The sequence below is a fragment of the Leucopleurus acutus genome (genome assembly GCF_964270905.1).
Source record: "Leucopleurus acutus genome assembly, chromosome: 14".
Classification (NCBI taxonomy): domain Eukaryota; kingdom Metazoa; phylum Chordata; class Mammalia; order Artiodactyla; family Delphinidae; genus Leucopleurus; species Leucopleurus acutus.
In genome coordinates, this window is record NC_139156.1 from 77,119,820 (window position 1) to 77,146,930 (window position 27,111).

Consider the following 27,111-nt stretch of genomic DNA (forward strand, 5'->3'; position numbering starts at 1 on the left):
GCATGTCTCCAGCATTCTCTGAAATCTCCATGAAGTCATGTTAGCACCCAATAACACCCCCAAGGATCCAGTAATACTGAGGAGCATAGCCTGAGAAGCAAATATTAGACAAAAGCCAATGGGCCTGCATCTCTGCAGCTCCCTTTCCTACAATCTCCCTTCAATTTGCTCATGGTAGGGTCTCAAACTCTGGATATGAAGAGAGGTGCTTCAGTGTGGGAACACGGGAGGGAGAACATGTCCTCCAACTTACATGAATAAAAGACAGCAACCCCAATGTATATTTTTGAAAACTTGCATCCTCTCTGTGTAACCACGAAAAGGAAAACCAGAGACCATCAAGAAATCTTGAGAACTTCAATCTTGATGTTCACAAAGGAGAAAAGCTGCTGATTCAAAAGTCAAATTCGTAGCTAACAACAATCAGCACAATACATTATGCATCTGACATTCAAAATCACTCTTCATAAGTCTGCAGAAACCTCTCATCACAAATTTGATATAGTTCATATGAAATCCATTTTTTTCCACTACCAGTGACTTGTTGCCATCTTTTCTCTTTGGTTTCTGAATATGCCCTGGGGGTGATTAACGTAATTTAGAAATAAAAACAGCCTCCAAAAAAAATATCAGGCAGTCTTTGTGTCTGAGTCCTAGGGCCTGTGCAGAAAAATTGCTTAATAAAGCATTCAATGCAAATGAAATACTGACATAGAGCAGTGAGACGAAGGAATCCAAACACATGAGCATCTGGAGGTTGAGTGATCATTCCCACTGGTAGGAACAGGAGCCTTACCAGACTAAATCGATTTTTGGCCAGAGCAATGAGCTCCTGGTCCCCAGGGGCACAGATGTTCAAGCCAATGGGCAGTAATCGCTTCAGGGCTGCCACGATAAGAGAGGTCTGCATGGAATACCGGTCTCCTTTGCGCTTCATTTTCTTCCTTTCCTGATCAGAAACAGCTGCCTACAGAACAAAGGTAAGTGTTGGAATCCGCAATGACTTCTTGCCTCATAGGACTATGAGCCTTTTCTAACTTGCCTGTAGTTTCCTCTTCCTCGTTTTCTGCTGGTCCCTATGGCTTAGGAATCCCACTGAGGACACCCTTTCTCTTTCCTTCTCAGCATCTCTTGCTGATTTTAAGTCCTGCTCTCAGATTCCCAAATCACTAGAATTTACTGGTAGGCATTTCTAGATAATCTTTTTTTTTTTTTTTAAGAAAAAAGGTTTATTTATTTTTTTGTTTCTTTTTGTTGTTGTTGTTTATCTGGCCACATCATGTTTCCTAACCATGGATTGAACCCAGGTCCCTGGCAGGGGAAGCGCTGAGTCCTAACCACTGGACTGCCAGGGAATTCCCTCTATATAATTTTAGAAGGAAAATGCACATTGTAATTGTAGAGGGGCATGTGGATGCATGAAAAATCCATGGTAATTCCAGATACTGCATGATTTATGATTTTTGGTGGTTAACAGGAAAGAAAAGATTAAGAATAAATGGTTTTTGCTTTGACAAATGCTTGCTTTGCAACACACACACACACACACACACACACACACACAGCATATGTAAAACTCTCATATATTTGCCTTTTATACAGGCTGAACACTTGTCTCCCCAGGGCCTTAATCTAGACGTAATATACTAATCAGTGTTACATAAATATTCAGGATTATCTCTGGATAACCTGTTTACAACTGAGAACAGCCATGATACTTCAGGGTTCTCTAGTGATTTTGTTGAAAACTATGCTTGTGCCAGGGTCACCTCCAATGACGGAGTCTAATTTTCACTGGGTAGTGAGTATTCTTCTTTCTATTAAGAGGACATGTTCTAATGTTAAAATGAAAATAGCTGTCCCATATCTACTTCTTCGTGCATGTTAAATTTCTTTGTAATAATAAATCAAACATTGAAGATAGTTTTATGATAATGATATACTGTAATAGTTTTGGGCTGAGAAATTCAGAAGATCATTTAATATACAAATGATTTGCTTTCCCCAAAAGAAGGCAAAATACATCACAACGTGATAATGAAAGAAGTTTTTTGCAAAGTGAAAGTACTGAAACATCTGAAATCAGATGGTAATGGTAGCTGATACTATATATTATATACTATATATTATATAATGTATAATAATATAATACTATATAATGTATTGTATTATTACATATATAGTATATATTGATATATCAAACCTACAATATCTGAACCACAGTAATAAGAATCATATTCACTTTCCAAAGAGATGTACTTATCGTGTGGATCCCGCTTTTATCTGTACCAATTTGTAAGAGAGTACTCTCGGTAAGTTTAGTAGAAAAAGCACAGTGAATAATTATTTGTACTATTAAATTGATTAACCCATAAAAATAATGAATCAGTGGTTTTACATGAGCTCTCTGCTAAAAGGAAACCTAACCACACTGATAAAAATAATTACCCAAATGAGGAACCACCATCCTAAAAATTAAGGAAATTGATATAAATTATGCAAACATATTTCTACCCAATACTGGTAATTTAGTTTTTGCAAAACAATATTACTCAATACCTTAAAGTCTAAATTTTACTGGTGCTGAAGTTTTCTTTGATTTTAACTTGTAAAAGTCTTTTGGTGTTACTGTTGTAAAAGTAGAAGGAGCTTATACCTGGCTTGATATTTATAAATATTTAAGCAACCTTATAATAAAAATAATTTAAATCAACACTAAAGGCAACTCTACACTGCTCAGTTTTGAGAAGTACTAGATAAATTAATTCCTACTTATGCTCAAAATATCATCTTGCTTTCTATACCATAGGAAATCTGTAAACTGAAAAGAACAGTCAATAAATCTTTGAACTTTTATGGGTGATATAGTTCACTGTTGGTATGAAGAAATTAAATATACGAGCAGTCAAATATCCTCATGTGCATCTATAAGGGCTGTTTTTTCCTTGTTCAGTGTCGATTTCCTCCCCAGACTATGGCGCTCCATTAGGGAAGTGGCCAAACCTATTTTGTTCCTTTTTGTATATGCAGAACCAAGCACTGTGCCTTACTCATAGGAGCTGTTCAATAATTTGAACAGAACTGCTGAAACTACTGAATTTGCACAGTTCATTTTCAATCCTAACATTTGAATCAGATATGAGTACACAATAACATGGTCAATATGTAGGCACTGAGGGAAGAAATGTTCACATATTGAGATCTGGGAAAGTCATTCTGGCTTACACACGATTTCACTTAAACTTTACGCTAATTAGAACAGCCTGTTTTGTGACCCATCAAACATGCATTGTGCATCTGCTTTAACCACTGAAGAAACAAATGCATTTAAAAAATTAAAATAGAGTGTGGCTCAGACATCCAAAATGGAGCTCAGTGGCCACTGTGAATGTGGTCTGAGACACGATCCTGCATCACAGAGAACTTGAATTTTCTGAACTGTATCAGTCTCAAGGACACCACCAGCCATTCTCAAAACATCTGCTAGCAGCTGCCAGCTGCAGCATTGTAGTCTCAAGACTTCCTTGGTAACTATGCAACTCTTTCGGACCCCGACCAATCCTTACTTAACAAGCACACTTACTTCTTGCCAGGTCCAGTCATAATTTTTGACAAATAACTTACGTAATTTTGCGGTGTTTGCCTTTGTAAGTCTCCCCCATTTTTTAGTACGGTGGAACATAATTCAACTGCTTCTTGAATCTGTGTCTCCCGGGTTATAGCCCTCAGTTTGGCTCAAATAAAACTCTTTTCTATTCCTATTACAGATTGTTTATTATTTCTGTCAACAGCATATTTAAGGAGGAGAGTCGGATAAATGACCTCTCTCTTAAATCAATCTGTATGTGTGTGTGTGTGTGTCTGTCTGTCTCTCTCTCTCACATACACACAGACACATGCACGCACCACAAATATAGCTCCAACAATTTCACCTAAAATAACCTAAAATGTAATAGAGGACCAAGAAAAAGGGAAGAATTTTCTAATATTCCTACAAGAAAATGCCCTACAACCTCCCAAATAGACATAAAATCATAAATGATTTATGAAAATTTAGACATATGAAGGATAAAAGTGAGCATATTCATCAAAAAGACAAGAGATTACAAGTTTTGGTGAGAATGTGGAGGAAAGGGAACCCTTGTGCACTGCTGGTGGGAATGCAAACTGGTTCGGCCACTGCGGAACTGCAGGGAGGTTCCTCAAAAAATAAGAAAAATAGAACTCCCAGAGTATTATGGCCAATTATACATGCACTGGCCTCTCTCTGGGCTACATATATTTTGCTTTAAGTCAAAATGAGCTTCCCTATCCCAGATTTCCTATTCCAAATTGGTCTGCTGGCCAACTTATATACTCTTCTAATTTGGGAAATGGCACTCCATACAAATAGTGATTATTATCCTGCTCAAGCGACTGGCTGAAGACTGATGTGTGACAATATGTCCTTTGGTTGGTGTTTGCATTTGGTCTCAATCTCTGGCCAAAAGGAGTTCGTTTTTCCTGCAGGACTCTGGGAGGGTGGCTCTATCGGCTGCTGTGACACCTTAGACAGACGGTTTAAGGTCTTGTCGCAGAAATCCCTGAAGCTTTCTGCATCTCTCTGCTCTCAGCATTTCAGGAGGGAACACCTCTCTGTTCGTTTCAGTTTCAGATGTAAGACCTCTGGCCACACTACTGGTATCCATTCTTGACACCAGACCCAAATGATACAGCTTTTTGGGAGAGAACTTACTCAGCCCCTGACTACGTTCCACTTCTGAATCCTTCTTGCCATCCGTGGTCAGCTGAGAACCTCAATGATACTGATAACAACTGCAGTTATGACACTGCTATGACCAACCAGTGACTCTCAAATCTGTCCAAATGCTGACACATGCATATCATGATTACTTTAGTAAAACAATATAGGTAACATGTGAGTATATTTGACTCCATTGTTTGAACTAGAAACATTTTTTCTAGGAAAAAAGTTTATTGTACTTACACAATATAAAATGTCAAGCACATATGCAGGCAAAAAAATGTTTTAAAGCAAAGCACAGTCGCTGATTTCTAAATTTTTCATCAATGTTACTGTTATTTGCGAGCTATCTCATCTCAGAGTGTTAGCAGTCATAGGTAAAAAGACTAAAAGGGTTAACAAAATTTGGGGGGGGACGACATTCAGTTTGAGATGCTCCTGTCCATTACTTTTGATTTTTTTCCTGAAAATAGGAGTAAATGTCAATGGTTGTAGATGCCTCAGTTTAGGTTACAGGATGTACAATGCTTTGAGTGTATGCTTGGAGAATCATTGGACTAGAATGATGGAAAAGAGGGAAGAGGATGTCTGTAGAGAGGTATGCAGACCTCTGCTCTGAAGACCTTTAATTTATCTTGAGTTTGATAATACACTGGAGTCATTGTCATCCTCCAAAAGAAAACACTGACCTCTTATGTCCTCTCTCTATGCCTTTGTTAACACTGGCCTACGATGACAATATATTGACAAAGCAGGGTAATTCACTAACAGTTTTCAGTTCAGAACATCCCTGTGAAATATATAGTCTTAGTATAGCATCTTCTGAAGGAGCAGTTCCTCACTCTTTAGGCTTACTGTCTGCCCAGAGGAAAGAAAAGTTATCATCTTTTATGAGTGTTTCAAGAGCACAGATGCACAGAGTAATAGCCTGTAGTAGTCGGACAACTGTTCTAGTCACGCAAAGCTTCAGCCAGCACATTAGCTTTGAGTTCATGTGTAATAGTATCAAATGCATGGCATCCACAACTCTGAATAAGACTAGAGTACTGAGTGATGCTATTTTTTTTTGTCCTGGTGGTTGCCAATGAAACAAGTCAGATGGGCTCTTGGGGTTCATCTCTCTTCCCGTAATGTATTGAGTTGGTCGAGACTGATTTCCGTGGCCACAGTGCCACACTATTTTGCATCTTTGGCCATTTGGGAGCATATTTTGTGTGTTATCCCATCTAATATATTGATTTTCCTATTTAGTGGTAATTCAAAAGATAAAGGCACATATTTTTCAGTGTTTTGAAAGGTCCTCCAGTCCCCAACATGAGTGATGGAGAAAACAAAAATTTCCATTTCATATGTGAGAACTTAGAATTCATCCATGTGGTTCTTAAACAATGCAGCTAATTATTTGGCGGTGTATTTATTTGACACACATAAATGTACAAACATTTCCTCTGATGAATACATATTATTGACTAATTATATCTATATCATACTGATTGGCAATTTTGTGAGTGTGTGTGTATATTAAGCATATCTTTTTTTTTTTTTTTTGCGTTACGCGGGCCTTTCACTGTTGTGGCCTCTCCCATTGCGGAGCACAGGCTCCGGACGCGTAGGCCCAGCAGCCATGGCTCACGGGCCCAGCCGCTCCCCGGCATGTGGGATCCTCCCAGACCGGGGCACGAACCTGTGTCCCCTGCATCGGCAGGCGGACTCTCAACCACTGCGCCACCAGGGAAGCCCTGAGCATGTCTTTTTATTGTGATGCCTTGACATCGTGGGCCCTGCTGATCTCTGAGTGCCCCTCCCAGAGTTAGCCAATTCCTAGAGGTAGAAAATTACTTGCCTGCAAGCACGCCTTTCATATACAAACCAATCAATTCAGAGTCCTTGTCCTCCAATCACCTCCTTTACCTGAATCTCAATCCACCTGCCCTCATCACCCAGGGCCAGGTACCAGACAACTAGGGACAGTCCCTACACCCCAGAGCCCACTGAAATGACTCAAGCTAGCCAGTGCTAAACCTGCTTACCCTACCTCGTCTGCTCCTTTCCACAGAAACCATAATAAAGGCTCTTGCCCACATCTTCCCCTTGCTCCCTCCGCCTCGTGGCTGACCCTGGTGCTTCCCCATGTGTCCTCACTCTACGCTGTGCCTTCTGTTTCCAGGGAACTGTGAGTAAAATCTTCTTCCTCCATGACAGTCATTTCCATGTCTACATGTCTTGCCACACCTGATTACAATAAGTCCCAGGTACCCTTAAAACTATGTGTGTATGTGTGTTTAATCAGTAAACATATTATCAAATCCATCAAATTCCAGTTACAAACCTTCAAAAGATCTAAAAAATATCAACCAATTCAACTAATGAACATAAGTTATATTCACACATTTTCTAGAAAGTAAAACAGATTATAGTAATACCTTGGACATCTTTGACTTGGTGTCCGTAATAAGGAAAGACATATTGTTGATTTCATTTTGTACCACGAAGTTCTGCTCTTCTCTTTTGAAATTCTGAGAAGTCCCAAAGGAAGTTTCAATTAAAACCACAGATAAGTAGTTCATGTAATAGAGGTTACAAAGGAACCCAAACTTTCTACAAAGGTAAGTAGTAATTTGATATATAAGACTTATAAAGAAAGGAAACAAATAGTTGTTGAATATCAAATGAGGGTGCTTGGCTGGGGGCAACAATTCTGGGAACTAGATAGAAATATGTATGTTTCAAAGATGGGAATACTAAGGTTCAGAAAATTTAAGTAACCAAGTCACACACCTACCAAGGGGTAGAATGAATACTCAAACACCAGCTACCTGGTGGAAAGCATATACTGCCTTTTGGGATAAACACAGATTTCCTAAGGGCATGCACAACTATAACGCAACTTTCCATTCTGTCAGATATTTTATCTACTTTTTCATATACCCTAAAATTATTTTATTCATTTTTAATTTAGGAACATAAAAACACGGGCAAAGTCAAGTGTTCAAGCAGTGGTAGTAGTGAAAGCAAATACAGAATAAAAGCAGAAAGAATCACAGAGCTTTAAAAGAGAGGTTAACAATCTAATTATACGTGTTTCTTTTTTAAAGGAGCATAACCCAAGCAAAATAATTTCGTAGTAAGCATCTAACTATGTTAATAATTGATGAGTAATAAAAGATTTTGTATGAAGGACAGTGAATAGACTAAGCCTCAATTTTCATTCAGCTCATATTAACATTCTAATTTTACTATTAATAATATTATAACTATTCACATAGTTTCACCTTTAAAAATTTGGGTTGGAACGTACATAACATATATTCACAGATTTGTGTTTAAAATATGTCCATGAGATTCAAAAGCACGTATTCAGATTCTTTTTCTTATTCTTGAAACTAACACTGGGCATTCATCTAAAAACCTACTGATTATGATAAATACTCAGCACAATTAAAAATCTCTGTGATTGTTTGAAGATAAATTACAAAACTCAAAAGAAGGCTTATATTGCATCAAACTCCCCAGGGAAACCTAGTCTCTCTCCTGACCAGTTAAGTGATACTAAGGAGATGACCTTGAGAAACACTCTGATAGGTATTTACTAAGGGAATCGGAAAATTCATTAAATTTTGCAAGTCCTGGACATATTCCAGAGAGTAAGCACTGTCAGTATTTTCCTACTTACGTGGGATTTTGACCAGTAGATGAACACCTCTGCAACCATGCGGAAAAGGTCTTCTGCTTCTGGGTTAGGCTCTTTTAGCCACTTTGCCCTAGATCACATAATAAATAAAGTGGTGTCTCAGTTACTCCCTAAAGTTAATTAAAAAAAAAAATCACACTCCTAAAGTTAAATGTGAAACCAAGTAAACTGAGGGTGAGCATGCTTGTCCACAGAGCTCATAAATGACTTCAGGGTACAGCTGTAACATTTTAAATAATTTAAACATGTAACTGTCAAAGTGCTAGTTTTTACACCCACAAGGCAGACTGTTCCACAATGGGATTTCCAATTGTAATTTTAAGATGTTTGGTGAAATTCACATCTGATACTGTCATCATCGTGAACAAACTCATTGCTAAGTAGTGAATGAAGCAATTCCACTGGGACGTATGAACACAGTAAGGTTACGACTGAATTAGAGAAATTAAATCACTTTTGAACATTCTACCTGTTATAGTCCACAAATCTAATCAAGAGCGGGTAGAAGGCATAGAGATCTCTGGCCAGCGTGGTGAACTCGTCTAGAATGAGAAGTTCAGCCTCGGACATATCCCCCCTGACCTCGGATTTCAGATGGTCTTCCTCTGATACCACCATAGCTGCCTTTTTCTTGAGTTTCTCCATTAATGGCAAGAAATGAGTTTTCAAGAGCTGAGGTTTCACTTTATTTATAATAGGCTGGGAAAATACTGTTTGAAGACAGACATTAATATTCCGCTCTGCATAAACATTCATTAAAATGAGGATTAGATGGTCATCACAACTGTACAGCACGATTAAGCCTCCCTCTCCTCTAGCACATGACTTCCTTTAGAATTCAGCCCATGCCTCAGTCCTTTTTCTAGTCCCAAACCTAATTACATAGCTGCTGTTCAAAAATGATTACTGAATTGAAACTGATGTGCTTCCTTGTTTTCAAAAAAGAAGGAAAGAAAGAAATTGGCAGCTAATTTAGAAGTTTTAAAAAGACATTCATTCACTTTGGAAATCAATTATTTTCACACAAAGAAGAAAAGTCCCCAAATGGAAAAGTTCCCCCGGCCCATTTTTTAGAAGAGATACACACCACTGAATACTTCTATGAGACCACTACCTACCTAACTACTACGCCATCTCATTATAACTGTCCCCATCCTTGTCCCAGTGGAAGAGTTAGATTACATATAATACTGCTCTTTTATTTAATAATAGTTGTAGTTGTTAGCAACAGGTCTAAACTTGATTAGGCCATTTTTTTTAATTTAATTTTTACTTTATATCGGATTTACAATGCTGTGTTCGTTTCAGGTAGACGGCAAAGTGATTCAGTTATACATGAACATATATCCATTCTTTCTCAGGTTCTTTTCCCATATAGGTTATTACAAAATATTGAGCAGAGTTCCCTGTGCTATAGAGTACATCCTTGTTCATTACCTATTTTATATATAGTAGTGTGTATATATTAGTCCCTCCCCCTCACCTGTCCCCTTTGGTAACCATAAGTTTGTTTTTTAGGCCATTTTAAAAGGAATTTTTTTCTCCCTAAGAGTGACATACATACACTGGGGAAGTGTATAAAAGAGAAATGTTAAAAATCAACCATAATTACCCTACCCAAATTAGTAAGACATTGGTGTATTTTTTTGGGAAATTTTCCCAATAAGTAATATCATACGTAAACTTCTGAATTCAAATTTTTAAAGTTCTTCTTTTAACCCTCCATGATATTCTGAATATTTTCCACATCATAAAATATCGTTGAAATCTTAATGTTTGAAAAAAGCATAATATTCTGGTAATATGGATGTGCACAACCTATTTAACCATACTCTTGTGGCTGGGCATTCAAATTGCTTCCAATTACTCAATGTAAATAGTGCAATGACAGAGAAGCTTAAATGTAAATATTTGTATCTTTTGATTATCCTCCCCCATTCCCGCTAAGAGAGATGACTAAACCTGGGCGGCTTCAAAATCCAGTTTTATTTTTGTCTCTGTCTGCAGAAATCATTAATTTTTACTGCTGTGTTCACTGATTAATCTTAGCGAGATTAGTCAAATCTAGAAAATGTTTACTCACTTAAAAGTAGTAACTATATGGAAAGTTACCCAATGTCTGATTAAATCTACTTTTTTTTTTTTAGAACAGCATGACAGAAGTAATCCAGAATATTTTTTGAGCACAGAGCAAATATTCACAAAGATTGAGAGAGAAAAATTTTAGTCTTCTGTATTTCAAATCTTTTTGGAAATAAACAAATGGAAGTGGCACATTCCTTCCCAGTCTTACCTGCTAACCTTTTCATCCAGGCTCCCTCATCAATTCCCAAGTTATTATATATGATTTTCAGGATATTTCCCAGCAGCGTGTTCATGTGCTCTGAGTTCAGAGCCGTGCAGCACATCTCAGCCCTTCCTGGATTATTCTCAGGTCCGTGCTCCCACCAATGAGACATGTAGCTACACAGCATGGGCAGGATAACTTCCATCACATGTGGCATTTGTGTGTAGCGAATACCGGACTCAGCTAAGTCCACAATTTCTTCCATGAGTTTCTCCAAAGATGGTATATTTGGACAAACATCTTCGACATTAGTTGGCAAATTAAGAGCTAGAGAAGCACACGTACAAATGACATGGATTCAGTGAAAGAAGTGACCCGAAACAGACACAAGCAACCATTTCACACTGGGCTTCAAAACTCGGCCAGACCTGGCATGCCTTCAGCTGGATTCCTCTCCTTTTTTTTTTTTTAAACTGAAATGTAGTTGATTTACAATGTTGTGCCACTCTCTGCTGTACAGCAAAGTGACTCAATTATACACATATAGACATTCATTTTTTATATTCTTTTCCATTATGGTTTATCACTGGATATTGAATAAAGTTCCCTGTGCCTCTCCCTTTTCCCATGGCAGGTATTTCAAACTTTCTTTTTCTCCGAGTCCCTACCCAACCACCTGAAGATCACCAGATGACCGATCCTTCTACTTCAGAACAAGTAGGAATATCAGATGTCTCTTCTTCCAGTTGCCTGCTCTCACCATTTCTGTGTCTGGTCTCACATTCACGTCTGTTCCCCATTTCAGCAGGAGTTCTGAGGTCCCCATTCATGGTTCACCTGTGTTCTGATGCTGTCTACCCTCCAGCAGCCACCTTGCTCAGGACTGTATTTTCAGCTCCTTCTTCTCTACTGCCTCTTCCGCAGCAAACCTATACACGTGCTCAGCTCTCTCCTAGACTGTTTACACCTTTCCAGGTGCTCTCCTAGCCACAGAATTGAAGGCTTCTGCTTTTCACCACTGAACGAATTTATTCTTTTACAATCCTTATCTTACTAAGTGTTTCAAGGGCATTTCACATCACTGACCAAAGTTCCTTTTCCTAAAATCCCCCTTTTCCTTAACTTCAATGCATTCAGTGTTTCTTGACTCTCTTCTGAATTTTGTCAGTCTCCTTTTGCTAACTCTTTTCTCCTTGCTGAACTTTAAATATGGGTTTTCTTTAGGGATTTATCTTGAACTCACTTCTCTTTTTCAGATTATATGTTTGCCTAGGCAATTCTTGCCATTCCTACGGGCTTCTGCTGTAAGAGAATAACTCTCATAGCCATATTTCCTAAAGTTTTTCTGTGTGTCTCATAAGGAATGTGTCAAAAGCAACTAAAATATAACGGGTCTAAATTTAAACTTGACCTTTCCTCTCCAATCTACGCCTTGAGCCTGCACTACTATCTGGTGAGAACAACATTATCCAGTGAGTCACCCAGGCTAGAAACCTGGGAGAAATTCTAGGCTGTGATGCTCCTTCATCTCCTACAGGAGATGATTCTACCTCTAGGATTTCTCGTAACCTCTTCACTATAGACTCCATCCAAGGGAATGTCTTGCCCAATTAGATTTCTTCTGCATTACCACAATCATTTTCTTAACTGGTGATGCACACTCAGTCGTCTTCCTTATTTCTGCCATGATGGAGTTCTAAAATGCAAAGCTACTCATGTTACTCCCCTTTTTAAAGCCAATAAAAGGATCCTTTTTGCCCTGGTACAGTCCCCACTCCTTACCTGACACAGGAAGCCTACCTCGCCTCTTTTTGGCTTTCCATTCTTGCCTCATCTTTTCTCTTTCTTCCCTGAAAACTACTGCCACCTCAAAGTACTTGAAGTTTCCCCTAACGTACCAGACTTTCAGCGTTCCTAATTTCAAGGCTCATCTGTACAAACTCTGCTAAGTCTTCCCAGGTGCTCTCAGCTCAGACTGCTTTTTTGTGTCCCCAGTGTTCCTTATTCTGAATTCTATCACGTATATTCACCAGTCTCTCTACCTCTACTGCAACTAAAAACTCCCTGAAGAAAAAAATCAAATCTTATTTATCTTTGTATACACCATCTTCTCCATCTACCAATAATCATTTGTTGAATGACTTGACTACAAAAATGAATGAAGGAGAATCATTAAATGCATTTCCTTTCCTTTGTTATGCAAATGGCGTATTATAGAAAATAAGTGGGGAAATTATCTGCTCTGTGTATTTCCTTATCTGTAACAAAATAACAATGTGCTTCATTCTTGATTCATTACAAAAATATTAATGAATCAAAAACCTTTAATAAGACAACTTTATAAGACATGCTTATACACAGAATTAACAATCCAAACTCAACTGTGTTTTATTGTTTACAAATATATTGTGCAATTTATGTAGAAAAATATTGCTAAGTTATATTCAACATATTTTTCTTTAACTTCCTCTGTGATATGAAATTCGAATCATAAATTAGGCAAATTAAATAACGATTATTCAAGTTTTTAAAAGGTTCTTTACTTGAAAATTTCACTATAAAATCAGTGTAACCAGTAGCTCCCATATAGACATGAATTACACAGAGAAATGATCTCATCAACAGAGAGGTATGCATTTGTGAACAGCTAATAATTCTTGTTCAAGTTGGGGAAACTCTTGAGGGCTTTTGGAAAATGATTAAAATAAAATATACTTTATCAGACTTAGAGGACCAAACTATCAGAAAAACATCACATGAAATAAAACTGTTCCAACAAGATAGACATACCCGGTGAACCAAGAGAAATGAAAGGTATAACTGTAACAAATAAGAATACCATACACTTACTGACTACCTATAAGAGGTAATCGAATGACCTATTTTTCCATATCTGCTGATTATTCTGTTTTATTATTAAGAGGGTTAATTTGTCTGTGGCTCATTGACTTAGAAGAAATTAAACTAATTTTCTTTCAGAAACACTACGGAAATAGTATACAGCATTCCAAAAAATTCCAAATAATAACACCTAAGAACAAATGGCATGGAGATAATAAATTAAAATAGCCCATTAAAAAATCATGGTCAGAAAACACAACAAATGTCATTAAGTTTTAGCTTCAAATATCAAGTAGTGCACATGCTTCTGTGTTACCTGCTCTCTCTCGAGAAGACTTAGTATTGTAGATGGAGTAAACGTTGTGTTTGTCGAGATGAGTTTCCAAAAATGCTACAGGAAAGGCACCGGCAAAGGCAGCCAGACACTCTCCTAATGCAGAACGTTGCCTGTAAGTGGAAAACGCTTATATTTTTTAAGTCTTCTAAGTGAAAAACTGAAGAAGTTATATTAAAATTGGAAAGGTAAACCTAAAAGGACAATCATAGTGCTACTGCTACTGATAAAAACTAACCCTCAAACCCAATTTCTATACTGCAAAACATCATGTGCTTTCAATAGCAAACTCCCTGCCATTAAAAAAAAAACACACCTAAATCATCTGTCAGCTAAAAAGAAGTTAAAAACAGTACAGACAAAAATAACAACAACAAGAAAAAAAAACCCAAGCCCTGTAAATTCCCTCATAAGTTTGGACATTTTACTTTTTTTCTTTCTTTCTTTTAACATGATGACCTAAGGAACAATTCTTGCCATGTGAATAAATGGATTTTGATAAAAATTTTAAAAATCAAGTACTAATACAAGACACAAATAAAACTTTCTGAAAATTTACCATGTATAAGTAATTTCAGGGTAGCTATGAAATATAAGGACATATTAGATGCTAAAAACTATTGATAACACTTAAAATTAATTTATCATTTTCAAGGGAAGGAAGGGAATCAGACTGTGATCAATTTAGTCAAGGCTTCCCTTGCCACTGATATAAATTCTCTCTCCCTCAGTTACCTACTGAATCCAAGGCTTTACTGGCATGTTAAGTGTTTATTAAATATAGAATAATGTGAGAGTTATTTCAGCAAATTATGAACTCCTTAAATGACTTTGAATATGTATTTTATTTAAAAGTCAATAAAATGGATCAAATTAAGAAAAGGTTACATAATTCTCTTAGACAGTTTTAAATTTCTCACTAAAAAAAATACTTAAAATTAAGTCTGATGATCTAATATTTTAATTAAAAATGACTAGATATATATTCAGCTAGGAGAAAATATCCCTTCATAGAATGACACTGAATAAGATAAAGTTCAATTCAAACATTTCATAACATTTCATTACTAAAGATAATTTAGGACATCAAGAAATTACAAAGAGCATGGGCTTTGATTCAGACAGACCCAAGTCCTGATCTTACTCCTAACACTGTGTCACTCACCATAGGAAAATTACTTACCCTTTTCAAGTTTTTCTTTCCTTACCTAAAAACAGGGATACAGAATTGCAAAATTTCTGGCACACAATATGGGTTCAATAGATGTTTTAAAAGAATGAGACATACTTTATTTAAGAATTTAATAGCCTAAAATGTTTCATATATGACCCCAAAGTAGATCATCTATTTCCAGACATCTGACTGGGCTAGTCCTTTTATTTCATTAATAATTCATCTGAATTATTTAATAATTCACTTTAAGATATAAATTCAATTAGTAACTCTCAGATCAACTCTGATCATTTCTGTTGCTATTCTGGAAATAGCAATTTTTCTTTTAGGTGAGTTATATTAAAATAACTACTTTTCTTTTTAGTATAGTGTCATTTTTTTCAAAATACCTTTTACTCACCTTCAAATTTTTATTTTTATATTCTCCCAAATTCACTTTGTAATTGCAAAGTTAACTGAAAAAATATATATCTTTTTAAAGAATCTAGCAGAAAGATCCCAAATTCTATCAAGAAAAATACCCAGGCAAGAGTAGTAACAACAATAACAGTAACTGCTGAGGTATGAGAGAATTTGGACTACCAGATATTAAAATGTATTAGAAAATAGTAACAATTCAGCCTAGATGGTATTGCTCTAATCATTTAAAAATCAAATAATTTAGAACAGAATAGAAATTCTAGAAATATAACCTAGCAAATATACTTAGTATATGATGAAGAGTTTGTTTTAAATCAGTAAATAAGAGAAATATTTAATAAATCATTATATTAGAGACGTGGTGGACAATTTAAAAAATTGAATTCTACATAACACCGAAGAGAAACAGGAAACAGGCTCATTTCCAGTAAATCCCTTCATACTCCAGGGACAATCATTTCAGACATTCTATGCCTCCCTCAAGCTTCTCACACTTGTTTCTTCAACTGTCATCTGGCTGAAGACTCAACTCAGACTTCACTGAGACAATGAAGGCTATTACACACAGACCATTTACACCTGACTTATCTTCTACTGTTTCCTGTTGCGTAGAGAAAGTTCTGAAAGAAAGCTCCGTGTTCTCCAAGATGCGTTCCTGATCACCCCGTGTCATCCTCTGTACTGTGTGCCAACTCACACACAATAACTTGCCCCTGTTACGTTCATCAGTCTCCTTGTTTTGTTTCTCTCCCTTGATATAAGCTCTCTGAGAGCAGGGATCTATTTGTTCACTGTTGTATCCCAGAACCTGACATTTGATCAGTATTTACTGAATGAACAAAAGGATTAAAAACTAAATCTAAACAACTGAAAGCATGAAAAACCTAGGAGAATAAATATTTGAATTTCTAGCTATTAAGGGTATAGCATAAACTTCTTAAAATCATGAAACTAAGGAGATGAAACATGTACGGTATAATTGCTAGATCTGATTATATAAAAATCCAAAATTCTCATGTCATAAAAAACTATCTGCACATAATGATTTGTATACAAGCACTATAAAGGTAAAAAAATGCTAAAAGTCATAAAAGCAGGAGAAATAACAGGCAAGAAGTTAATAGTTAACAAATACAATGGTTATTACTGATCAGTAAGAGAATACATTAATAGAAAACTGGACAAAAAATAAGAAAAGGCAATTTATAAAATAAGTACAAATGGTAAGGTAAACACACACACACAAATAGCTAGTAACTGGTAATGAGGAAAATGCATTTGAAAATAAAAATAGGATCTCATTTTCAACTAATAAATTTATAAATAGTAAAAAAGGGTAATAATCGGAAATGAGAAATGTGAGGAAATGAGAATTCTCTTGTAAAACTTTAAAGTATGAATTGAATCAATTTTTTTTAAAGATAGTAAAATGTGTATCACAAACCCTTAATACATGCATACTCTTTAACCTAGATCTCCAAATTCTGATAAAGGAAATAAAATAAATATACACAGAAAACTATGAACATAGATCTAGCATTATTTATGTAAGTGAAAAAGAGAAAAGAGCCTACATGTCAAAAATAAAGGAACATTTCAATAAATTATAATACTTCCTTAGGATAAAATATTTTATAGCCATAAAAATCATATGAAACTATTGATAGTTTAACTTAAAATGCAGGTAAAACTTTTAAAATATTCAGAGTAAACTCAATTATCTTTTTCCATTGATCTACTTTCCTTTCGCTTTGTAACTGTCACCTTATTTTAATTATTGTTGCTTTTTAAGTTTTAATGTTTGGTAGGCCATGTGAATGCCCTTATTACTCTAATTTTCTCTCTCAAAATTTTATTGGCTAGTCTCATGCATTGATTCTTTCAAATAAACTTTTAAATTTTTCAAGTTCAACAAAACACAAATTTCTACTTGAAATTCTTTATAATTAAGATTAATTTGGGGAGAATTTACAACTATTCAATATTCTTCTCTCAGAATATCCTTTGACTTGTTTATTTCATTTATTGGTCTTCTATTAGAATGTCTTTTTATTTCTTCTAACGTTTAAAAAAGCCCTCTTTCTCTTCTCTCTTCCACAGAAATCTTACAGAAGTTGCCCATGTGATCTCTCTTGTTCAGTTCAGTGGGGACACCTTATCTTACTTGACCTGTCCATAACATCTGACTCTGCTAATCTTCTCCTCTTGAACTTGAGAACATGAAAAAATTAACTGCCTATATTCATTCTTATTTTGTATTTCCAATATAGAATTAGAAACTGTACTAGCAGATTCCTTCGTAAGACTCATTAATGCTCTAAGTTTAAACTTTCTATTAAATATAGGCTTTACCACTATGGCTTTACATTTTTTGTTCATAATTCGCAACTGTCTTTTATTATATCAATTCAAATTTAGCTTAAAGATTGTCTAATTACTCCCAAGGAATTCAATATGTCAATCTGATTGTTTAGTTTATAACTAAGGAAAAAAGTTATAAAGTGAAGACCCTTGAAATAAATAATCATAACACTTGAAAAAACTATCAATACAAAGTTAAACTTTTAAAATCTTACCTTTCCACATAAATACTCTTGCTGGTCCCCAATGCATACAAGCTAGTCAGAATTCTATAACATGATACCTGTACATCTTCCACTAAGGAAAAAGAGAATCTCACTTTAAAAAAAAACACTTGTTATCAATACACTGTCCTGAGAAAGTTTAGGCTAACAACAAAATTCCATATTAAAGGCATACTAACACTTTAATATTTGAAAAAAAGCAATACAAGAACACACACACATAAAATGAAATTTAAGACCTTTTTCTCAAACAAAATTCTTTTCTTGAAGGAGCTGAAAGCTTTCTAAAGAATTATGCTCTGATTATACAGACAGAATATTATCAGGAACAATTGCTTTAGGTATAATAAAGGATTTCTTCAAGAATAAAACTAAGCACAAGGATATCTGGGAGGACAGGTCCATTTTGACTCCTGTTCCAGAGGGATATAAAGACTGTACCTTTTATTTTAACTCTCAAATGAACAAGAATAAGAATGCTAGAGAACGGGGTGTATCATTTATTTCTGAAATGACCTGAAATTCAAGGCATAAGTAAGTCACTCTTGGAGCTTTTAAAGCTAGAAAATCAAATAAAACCTCTTAGATGATCTCTGATCCAATAAACATGTTCAACAGGCAAAGAAAACTAAGAATCTTGGATTTCTAATGCCAACTCTGCTACCATTTCCCGGAGGACACACCATGACATGAATGGAGAAACCCTCCTCATCCCCCATATTTGTTTCTGTGTCCACATGGGGCTGTAAGTAATGCTCCCATTGGTTCAAGCAGTGTCAATGTCAATGTTTTGAAACTAGTGGTTATGTCATTCACTGATGAGCAAAGGTGGTTTTTACACAGAGCTGTACTTCACCGGGGAGACCTACAACACTGAGAGTCTGAGTGGGTGGATCTGCAAGCAAGACCCACTTGACTGGTAGACAAGGGCTCATATCATCTTTCATGTTCATACAGGCAGGAGAGCAGGAACTTAGGTCACGTGGTTCCTTTTTCATGCAACCTTGGGCATTCTGTGGATATTTTTAATAACCACAGAATTCCAGCCAGGAACGGCTGATGAAATCCCCTATGAAAAGAGAATGAAACCTATAAACAAAAGATATTTGAGCCACCCTAGTAGGTCAGTTATTTAGACACAGAATTTGTCTCAGCAGTCTTCAAATTTATTGGCAGGATAGCTTGCAGAAACAGTCTGCATCGACTCAGAAATAATCTGAAAACATTTAATGCTGCATGTCCTTCGGTGAAACTGCATTAGAAAATTTCCATGGAAAGAGACACCACAGAAAGTGTAAAATTTGGAACTTGGATGTCAACAATGTGGGCGTGACTGTCCATAACCAGTACCTTACTGGTCCCTTCTGCGAATCCATGTGATTCAGAGATCTATCTCTATTAAGAACAGTTTTGGTTTTGTAATTCAAACGTCAACCTAAAGTGTTCTTAAAAAAACAAAACAAAACAAAAACATTTTAATGTATAAGCAGTGTTTGAATAACCTCGATGATGTGGCTGTTAATTTCTGATTGTACTATGTAGATAATGAAACTCTAAGTAATAGATTTACATACATATTAGATCTTCTCCGAACTGATGCTGGCCAATATGCTCAAATAATGATGACAGCATTGGCAACAGTGCCACCGTGGTATAATTGATAATCTGAGTAACACCTTTGGGTTGGTTTCGGGTGTGGGTGAACTGGCCCTGCTTAAGATTTTCCATCGTCTTCTCCAGATCCTCTGCGGCATTGTCCAGGAAAGCTCTGAGTGCACTTTTAACACTTTCCAGGCCAGTCTTCATCACAGTCCTAGGGAGTAAAGAAGAGACAGCTTGTATCTTGTGAGAGGAACACGTGAAATACAAATAAAACATGCTTCTACATCGTGTTTATTTTTGTCCATGACGACATTCACTCAGTCAACCCAATTTTTTTAAAACCACTTTGAAATAATTCTTTCCTATATACTTGAAGTTACAGCAATAGCACTCCGTAAATGCGTAACGTTTCCTAAATGCCTTTGTAGTCAACTTAATTAGGACCTCGGAGTAAACGGCAGTTCTAATGCTTTATGTTTTCCACCTGTGGTCTCAAATATTGAGAATATTTACTTGATAACTAAGAAACCCAGCTCCTGAGTCAGTTTAGTTCATCCCAAATCCAACAAAACTAGAATGTTTTCTGAGGCTATGGGTGTGAAAGAAACAGTTAATGCCAGCTAAACCACGTTACAGAATGATACGGATTTTTTTTTTTTTTTTTACCTTAAGGGTAATAATCAATCTTTTCTAAATAAGCTCTGAAGGCTGAACTTTGTAGAGAAGTGACATTCTAAAGCCGCCATTTCTTGTAGAAAATGAAGGTGAATGGTAGCATCTCCTTTCTTCATTTATTATACAAAACACCTCAAATAAACTTTTAAACACAAAAATGGATAATTCAAGAGTATCACCGCATATTCTCTGTAGAAGACTTTTAGGAACTTTTATTTAGATGTATCCTGGATAATAAGTAAATTAATTGTATGGCCTAAAGGCTGAATCAATCATGCTAACCAAACTGGTTTTGTATTTGGATTTCTGGTCATTTTAATAGTAGTGCAGAGTAGAAAGTGCATAGGCTTGGAAACTGGTATATTTCCACACTTACTATGCAATCTTAAGCTTCACTTTACTCATCTATAAAATGAGAATAAAACCTTCATATTTCCTATAAAGGTAAATGTTATTAGAAATATGGAGAACAACTATCCTGCCTTGAGGCTAATAAAACCTCGAGAGTTGTAGCTCATCATTTTTACCTCACATAATACAGTCCCAATTCAACCCTCAATTACATACCTAGCTGCTACAGAAATTACTTAACATTTAAATAACAATATATATATGATCGTAAAAATAATAAAAGGCCGTTGTATTACTGATTTACAAAAGATAGTCTTTTCACCTACATTAAAGTCTTTATTGCAATTCCAAAGAATAAAGACACTAGGTTCTTCTTCTTATTCCTGTATATCATTATTACACTCATTGATTTATATCAAAATGTATCCATTTACCTTGCATCCAAAGTCTGACCCAAAATATGAAGACAGTTGACAATTGATGTTGCATCATTTCCTAAAGAGGAAACAAAAAGCTGCATAAATTGCCCAGAGAATTTCTCAATGCTCTTCTTTTCTGTGAATGTTCGTGTTCCAAAAATTAGTCAAGGGCACAGTTCAGTAAGGATAACTCAATTCAAAAGAGTTTTTGATAATCAAGTTTAAAATCATGCAGTTTTTCTGCTTAAAAGTGGTTATGTGAATGTAAGTAGAAAAGCAATAAAGCACGTCTCATCAAACAGCTGACATACTCAAGAAGCATTCAAAGCACTGCCTCAGGCTAAAGAATTTTAACTAGATTCTTCAAATATATCCTCCTCCCCATACTAGCTCACCTTATTTTTAAATCATATTGTATGCCAACTTTTTAAGTCAGCTGATATCCTCTGTGACATGAGGTGGGCTAAAAGTCTAATAAATTTAATTCCCTTTTAATTACCCCAAGTACATCTGCTTTCTTACTGCATTCAACTGCATTGAGATGAATTAATTTGCCTGAATTCAACTGCATTGACATGAACTAATCTGCCTGAATGTTGTTCGTCTTCGGTGAAAAAGTGGTACCAAACTATCATGCAAAAAAGCATCAGAGGCTGAATAAGTTAAACATTACTCATGAGATATTTGAAATGGGAGTGACCCTTCTTGAAAATAAGATGAAACCCAGCCATTCTGATTGGCATATTTCATCACAAAGTACAGAAATATGAATCACATAATGAGTACACGTATTTTACTTCGTGATAAGGATACAAAAAAGAAAATATGAATCCAAAGTAACAAATTGATTTGACTGCTCACAATACAGTCTGACACTCATCACTTCCTCATTCCATACTTTCCTATTTGTAATATATACAGTCATTCCCTGGTCCTTAGGTTAAAAACTCCTAATTGAATGTGAGTTTTTAAAACATTTGAGCATGTTATATTCTTCATACACAAAAGGACCCTAAAAGGAACAAATGAAGTATACATGGAAATAACTGTCTCAGAATGTGGGCATACCAGGTTAGTGATATGATGCAAATAAGAAAAAAATAATAAGGTATTCACTGCTGAGACGCTTCAGAAAATGTTCCATTCATCTCGTGCTTTGAATCTCAGAACTTCCAGGTGATAATGAAGACAAAATCAGCAGAAGGGCAGAATTTGTCATGCTCCTGTCTACTGACTGGTGGCAGTGCTAGGGCTTCTACAATACTACAGCCCTTAGAAGTATTGCTCATTTAATTATTCATTCACTCAATAAATACATGTTAAATACCAGGTACTCTTAAACTTCCAATAATAAGCAAAATAGAGTTCTCATGGTACTTGCATTTTAATGGGGGACACAGACAATGAACTATTAAGCAAAAAATAAATCAGTATGTAACATAATGTCAGGCCGCAGTAAAAATATATAAAGCAGGGAATAGGGATTAGAGCAACAGGATAGAATTAATAGGGTGAGTGGTCACCAGAGCCTCCCCAAGAAGGTGGCACCTGAGCAGAGATTTGAATGAAGCGAAGGAACAAACCATGCATATAACTGGGAGAAGGGCCCAGGCGGTGGAAACAGCATGTTTCCGGGGCAGAAAATGAACCTGGTGGTCCAGGCAAGGAAGTCAAGATGACTGATGGGGGTAAATTCAGGGGAAAGAAGGAGAATGTAAGGTGGAAAGGAGGGAAACAGGCTCTAGAGCCTTGCAACAAGAGCAAGCACTTTGGATTGTGCTTCAGTGGTTAAGAATCCACCTGCCAAGGCAGGGGACGTGGGTTCGAGCCCTGGTCCGGGAGGATCTCACTTGCCATGGAGCAACTAAGCCTGTGAGGCACAACTACTGAGCCGGCGCTCTAGAGCCCACGTGCCACAACTACTGAAGCCCGGGAGGCTAGAGACCGTGCTCCCCAACGAGAAGCCACTGCAATGAGAAGCCCGTGTACCACAACGAAGAGTGGCCCCCGCTCGCCGCAACTAGAGAAAGCCCACGTGCAGCAACGAAGACCCAACGTGGCCCAAAATAAATTAAATAAATAAATAATTTATTAAAAAAATAATAATGTATGTTAAGGTTTTGCTTATGGGTTGCATGTTGGTGACGGGGAAAGGAGACGAGGATGACTCCATGATCATTTGGGTGAGCAACTGTGTGAGCAGTTGGGTGAATAGTGGTAGGATTCAATCACGTGGGGAGAGCCCAAGGCAGGAGCAAAATGTGGGGGGAGGGGAGAGGGGAGGGCTGGGCGTTCTGCTTCCGACAGGTCAAGTGTGATGGGCCAATTCATCTCCGGTAGAGATGTAGGCAACTGATACAAAAACCTGGAGTGCAGAGATGAGATCTGAGTTAGAGCTGTCAACTTGGGCCTCATAAGCATATGGAGAATTTTTTAAATCATGCGCCTGAATGAAATTAGCCAGCATGAACATAAATACAGAAGCATAAAGGTCGCAGAGCCTCCAATGTTTGGAGGTAAAAAAAAGATAAGAAGGGTGCAGCACAGAAAATGACAGAGGGAAGGCCCAGGAGGGAGAGGGGATACAAAGTGATGCCTATGAGTGTCATGCAACCAAATTCAGCACCAAATCAGAGAGGCTGGTGCCTCACTCTCTTCCTAAAACTCACAGTCATACTGTCTCTTCATACAGATTATCAGTGTTTGTACTTTGTACTGAGCTTATCCATGCCTTTTTCCAAAAGGAGGTCTGGGGTTCTTTAAACTTCCTTTTGTATAAGCTCATGAGGTGTGATTTTTTTTTTTTTACGTCTTTATTGGAGTATAATTGCTTTCCAATGGTGTGTTAGTTTCTGCTTTATAACAAAGTGAATCAGTGAGGTGTGAGTTTTGTCTCCTTTGCTCCCTGATGCAGCTCGGCACCTAGAATAGTGCCTGATTTAGAGCAGGAGCTCAACTAAATACTTGTGGAGTGACTGGAGTGTGAGTAAAAAGAGTAGGAAAAGACACCAGTGGCCAGACAAGTTCTGTGGGTCAAATGAAAATGTGTGTGCTGAATATGAGATTGCTGTGATTGTTAGTCACAACTCTGCAAGCTACATCAGTTGACACACTTTGGTACACTCCAGAGCAGATACAGTACAACTTTAAATGGAAACATCTCATTGTAAAAAAATGGTGGAGAAAGGACCCTAAGGAATGCAGTAACAGTATTAACTGAACCTTCAGCATTTGAATGTATGGACCAGCAAAAGTATCAATTTTATGGGCATGTATAAATGCCTAAACTAATGGTTAGTCTCGAAGAGAGAAAGTACGTAGTAAGGCTCTTAAATAAAATAGCAACCTGGATATGGTCCTTCTAAAGGCGCTCCAGATCGCCATAATCAGGAATGTCAGTCACGCTATTAGTAAGAACAGGAAGGGCTAGACAAAGCCTAGTAAGATGGTAAAATTTTAAGGTGATGACTGTATTTGTTCACGTTCTTAACGATATGTAACTGCTTAACTGCTCTGAGCAGTATAAAAACCAAAAGTTTGATACCTTCAACTCACGTTTCTTTCAAGGTTCACGCTACTTTCTTTGTCTTCAAATATAACTCTCATCACCTCTAAACACTTAGGGAACCACTTACGGATTGCCTATTTATCTTTAAGATTGTATGTTTGCATCTGTGTGTGTGTGTGTGTGTGTGTGTGTGTGTGTAAGCATCAAAGGTACAAAATTAAAATCACAGCTCATACCTGAATCTAATAACAACATACAGCAAGCACTGGGTTTTTAAAAACATTGTTACCAATTCTCACAAAATAATACAACTCTCTAAATAATAAAAATAACAAAGCTAACGCTGTGAAGAGCCAAAATATCCTTCTTGGATCTTAATCCCAAACCGTTTTGTGGCTTTTGATATAAGATTTCTATAATTCAGGAGTTTTCAATGTCATCCAAAATTTGATATATCACGTACCACTTGTTTTATAATCTGATTTATTGAGAATTCTCAGAATGTTGACTTTCTCTCTTCTGGGAAAACAGTAACAGTCATTCTAATTTTTATTCTTCTTCTTTACGTTTTCTAGCATAGCTCTTGACACAATATCTCATTATATTTTCTTCTTTGAAGAAACGATTTCTCTTGGAAAAATCCTTATTAATAACATGAAATAAAATTATGCTAGAAGATGCAAATTTCTCTCAAAATTATGAAGAGACAGAAATTGAAGCCTGTCAAAGATTTTATTACTTCTGAAGTCAGTGATATTGAAAAGAATAAAATTACTGAGTCCCTAACTTGGTGAGAAGTTTCAGTTAAACTTAGAATATATATTACATATTCTATTCATTTGTCTCAAAGTCAGGAAATTCTCTCAGAGTAATACGTTGAAATGAAAGAAGTATCTATCTCTGTAATACAATCTTCTGATATTATTTTCATTATTATTTTCAAATAATATTATATATTATTTTCATTCTGAGTCTGATAAGAATTAGGTTATTTATAGCAACTCTAATCCAGGAAACTCTTGCCTTTATCATCCACACTGTCATAAAACTACAGAATCTTTAAGTTAGATAAGACCTTAAGGATCCTCTAGTGATGAATACCATACTCAAAATAGATAACCAACAAGGACGTACTGTATAGCACAGGGAACTCTGCTCAACATTCTGTAATAACCTAAATGAGAAAAGAATTTGAAAAAGAATAGATACATGTATATATATATAACTGAATCACTTTGCTGTGCACCTGAAACTAACACAAGATTGTTAATCAACTATACTCCAATATAAAATAAAAATTTTTTTAAAGTAGCAGATTGTGCTACTAATTTCTCCTATTTTCCTTGACTATCATCAATTTTATTTAACCTTCAGGCTTACTGACATAAAGTTATATATAATTTTCTAACAGATTGTGCTTTTTAAATTTAAACCATGACATTCTCAAAATAGTGACACATTCAGTTCTCACATATGCACTATCCGCAGAGATGCTTAGTGCTTTAAATGACTTTCCTTTCATTATATGTGTCCTATTAAACAACACAAGCACAATGTGAACCTTTTTAGGGATAATACAAACACATATAGTCATTCCTCAGTATCCGCAGGGGATTGATTCCAAGACTCTCCCCCAACACCAAGAATCCAAGGATGCTCAAGTCCCTTGTATAAAATGGCACAGTATTTGCATATAACCTACACACATCCTCCTTTATACTTTAAATTATCTCTAGATTACTTAAAATACATAATACAAAGTAAATGCTATGCACGTATTTTTGAAGGATGGCGATTTCAAGTGTTGTTTTCTGGAACTTTCTGGAATTTTTTAAAAAATATTTTTGATCCCCGATTGGTTGAATCCATGGATGCAGGGCCTGTGGATAAGGAGGGATGACTGTACTAATTTTCTAATGTCTCCTGATACAAGACAGCCCCTCATTTAAATACATGAAGAGGGTTTGGGGTCGGGGATAACAGAAGAGTCAACATAAACTTATTCCACCAATTTTTTCATCAGGGAGAGATACCAATTGATAGAATTCACTATATTACTTTATTTACTATTAAAACTCTTTTAAAATTAACATTAAGATTTAGGTACCAGTTTAATCATTCATACTCGTCTAGAGGAAAAAACAAATACTTTAACAAGACCTATTGTTTCATTTAAGCACATGATAATACTTGTCCAGTATTCCTGAAGCTAATGTGGGAGCTGTATTAATGATGTTCTAAGGTCACTGAGGTCAACCAGAAGGAATGTTGGAGTTTGAGGCTCATAATGTTGCAAAATGCTTGCTTTATTCCAGGCATTCCTAGGAATCTGTCTGTCATCAAATTTGGAAATTCTCCAGTAAATCTGGGTGTCTCTAGACAATTAACTGTCTTGCTATATTAAAAACTCACCAGAAAACAGGAAAGTAGAAAAGGCCTCTACCAAAATGTTCATTGCAGCTCTATTTACAATAACCAGG

General features: G+C 36.2%; 1 protein-coding gene across 2 annotated transcripts in view; it reads right to left on the reverse strand.

Annotated features, from left to right (window-relative positions):
• RYR2 (ryanodine receptor 2) overlaps positions 1-27,111 on the reverse strand; it is a gene marked incomplete at both ends in the record, with an annotated part of 711,173 nt that overhangs the window by 107,009 nt on the left and 577,053 nt on the right. For both annotated transcript variants that reach the window (XM_082854592.1, XM_082854593.1), the window contains 9 exons: positions 797-967; positions 7,168-7,260; positions 8,418-8,505; positions 8,905-9,145; positions 10,729-11,049; positions 13,880-14,010; positions 18,068-18,149; positions 19,651-19,889; positions 21,139-21,199. In XM_082854592.1, the coding sequence (XP_082710718.1) occupies positions 797-967; positions 7,168-7,260; positions 8,418-8,505; positions 8,905-9,145; positions 10,729-11,049; positions 13,880-14,010; positions 18,068-18,149; positions 19,651-19,889; positions 21,139-21,199 (1,427 nt within the window). The remainder of the gene's footprint in view (positions 1-796; positions 968-7,167; positions 7,261-8,417; positions 8,506-8,904; positions 9,146-10,728; positions 11,050-13,879; positions 14,011-18,067; positions 18,150-19,650; positions 19,890-21,138; positions 21,200-27,111) is intronic.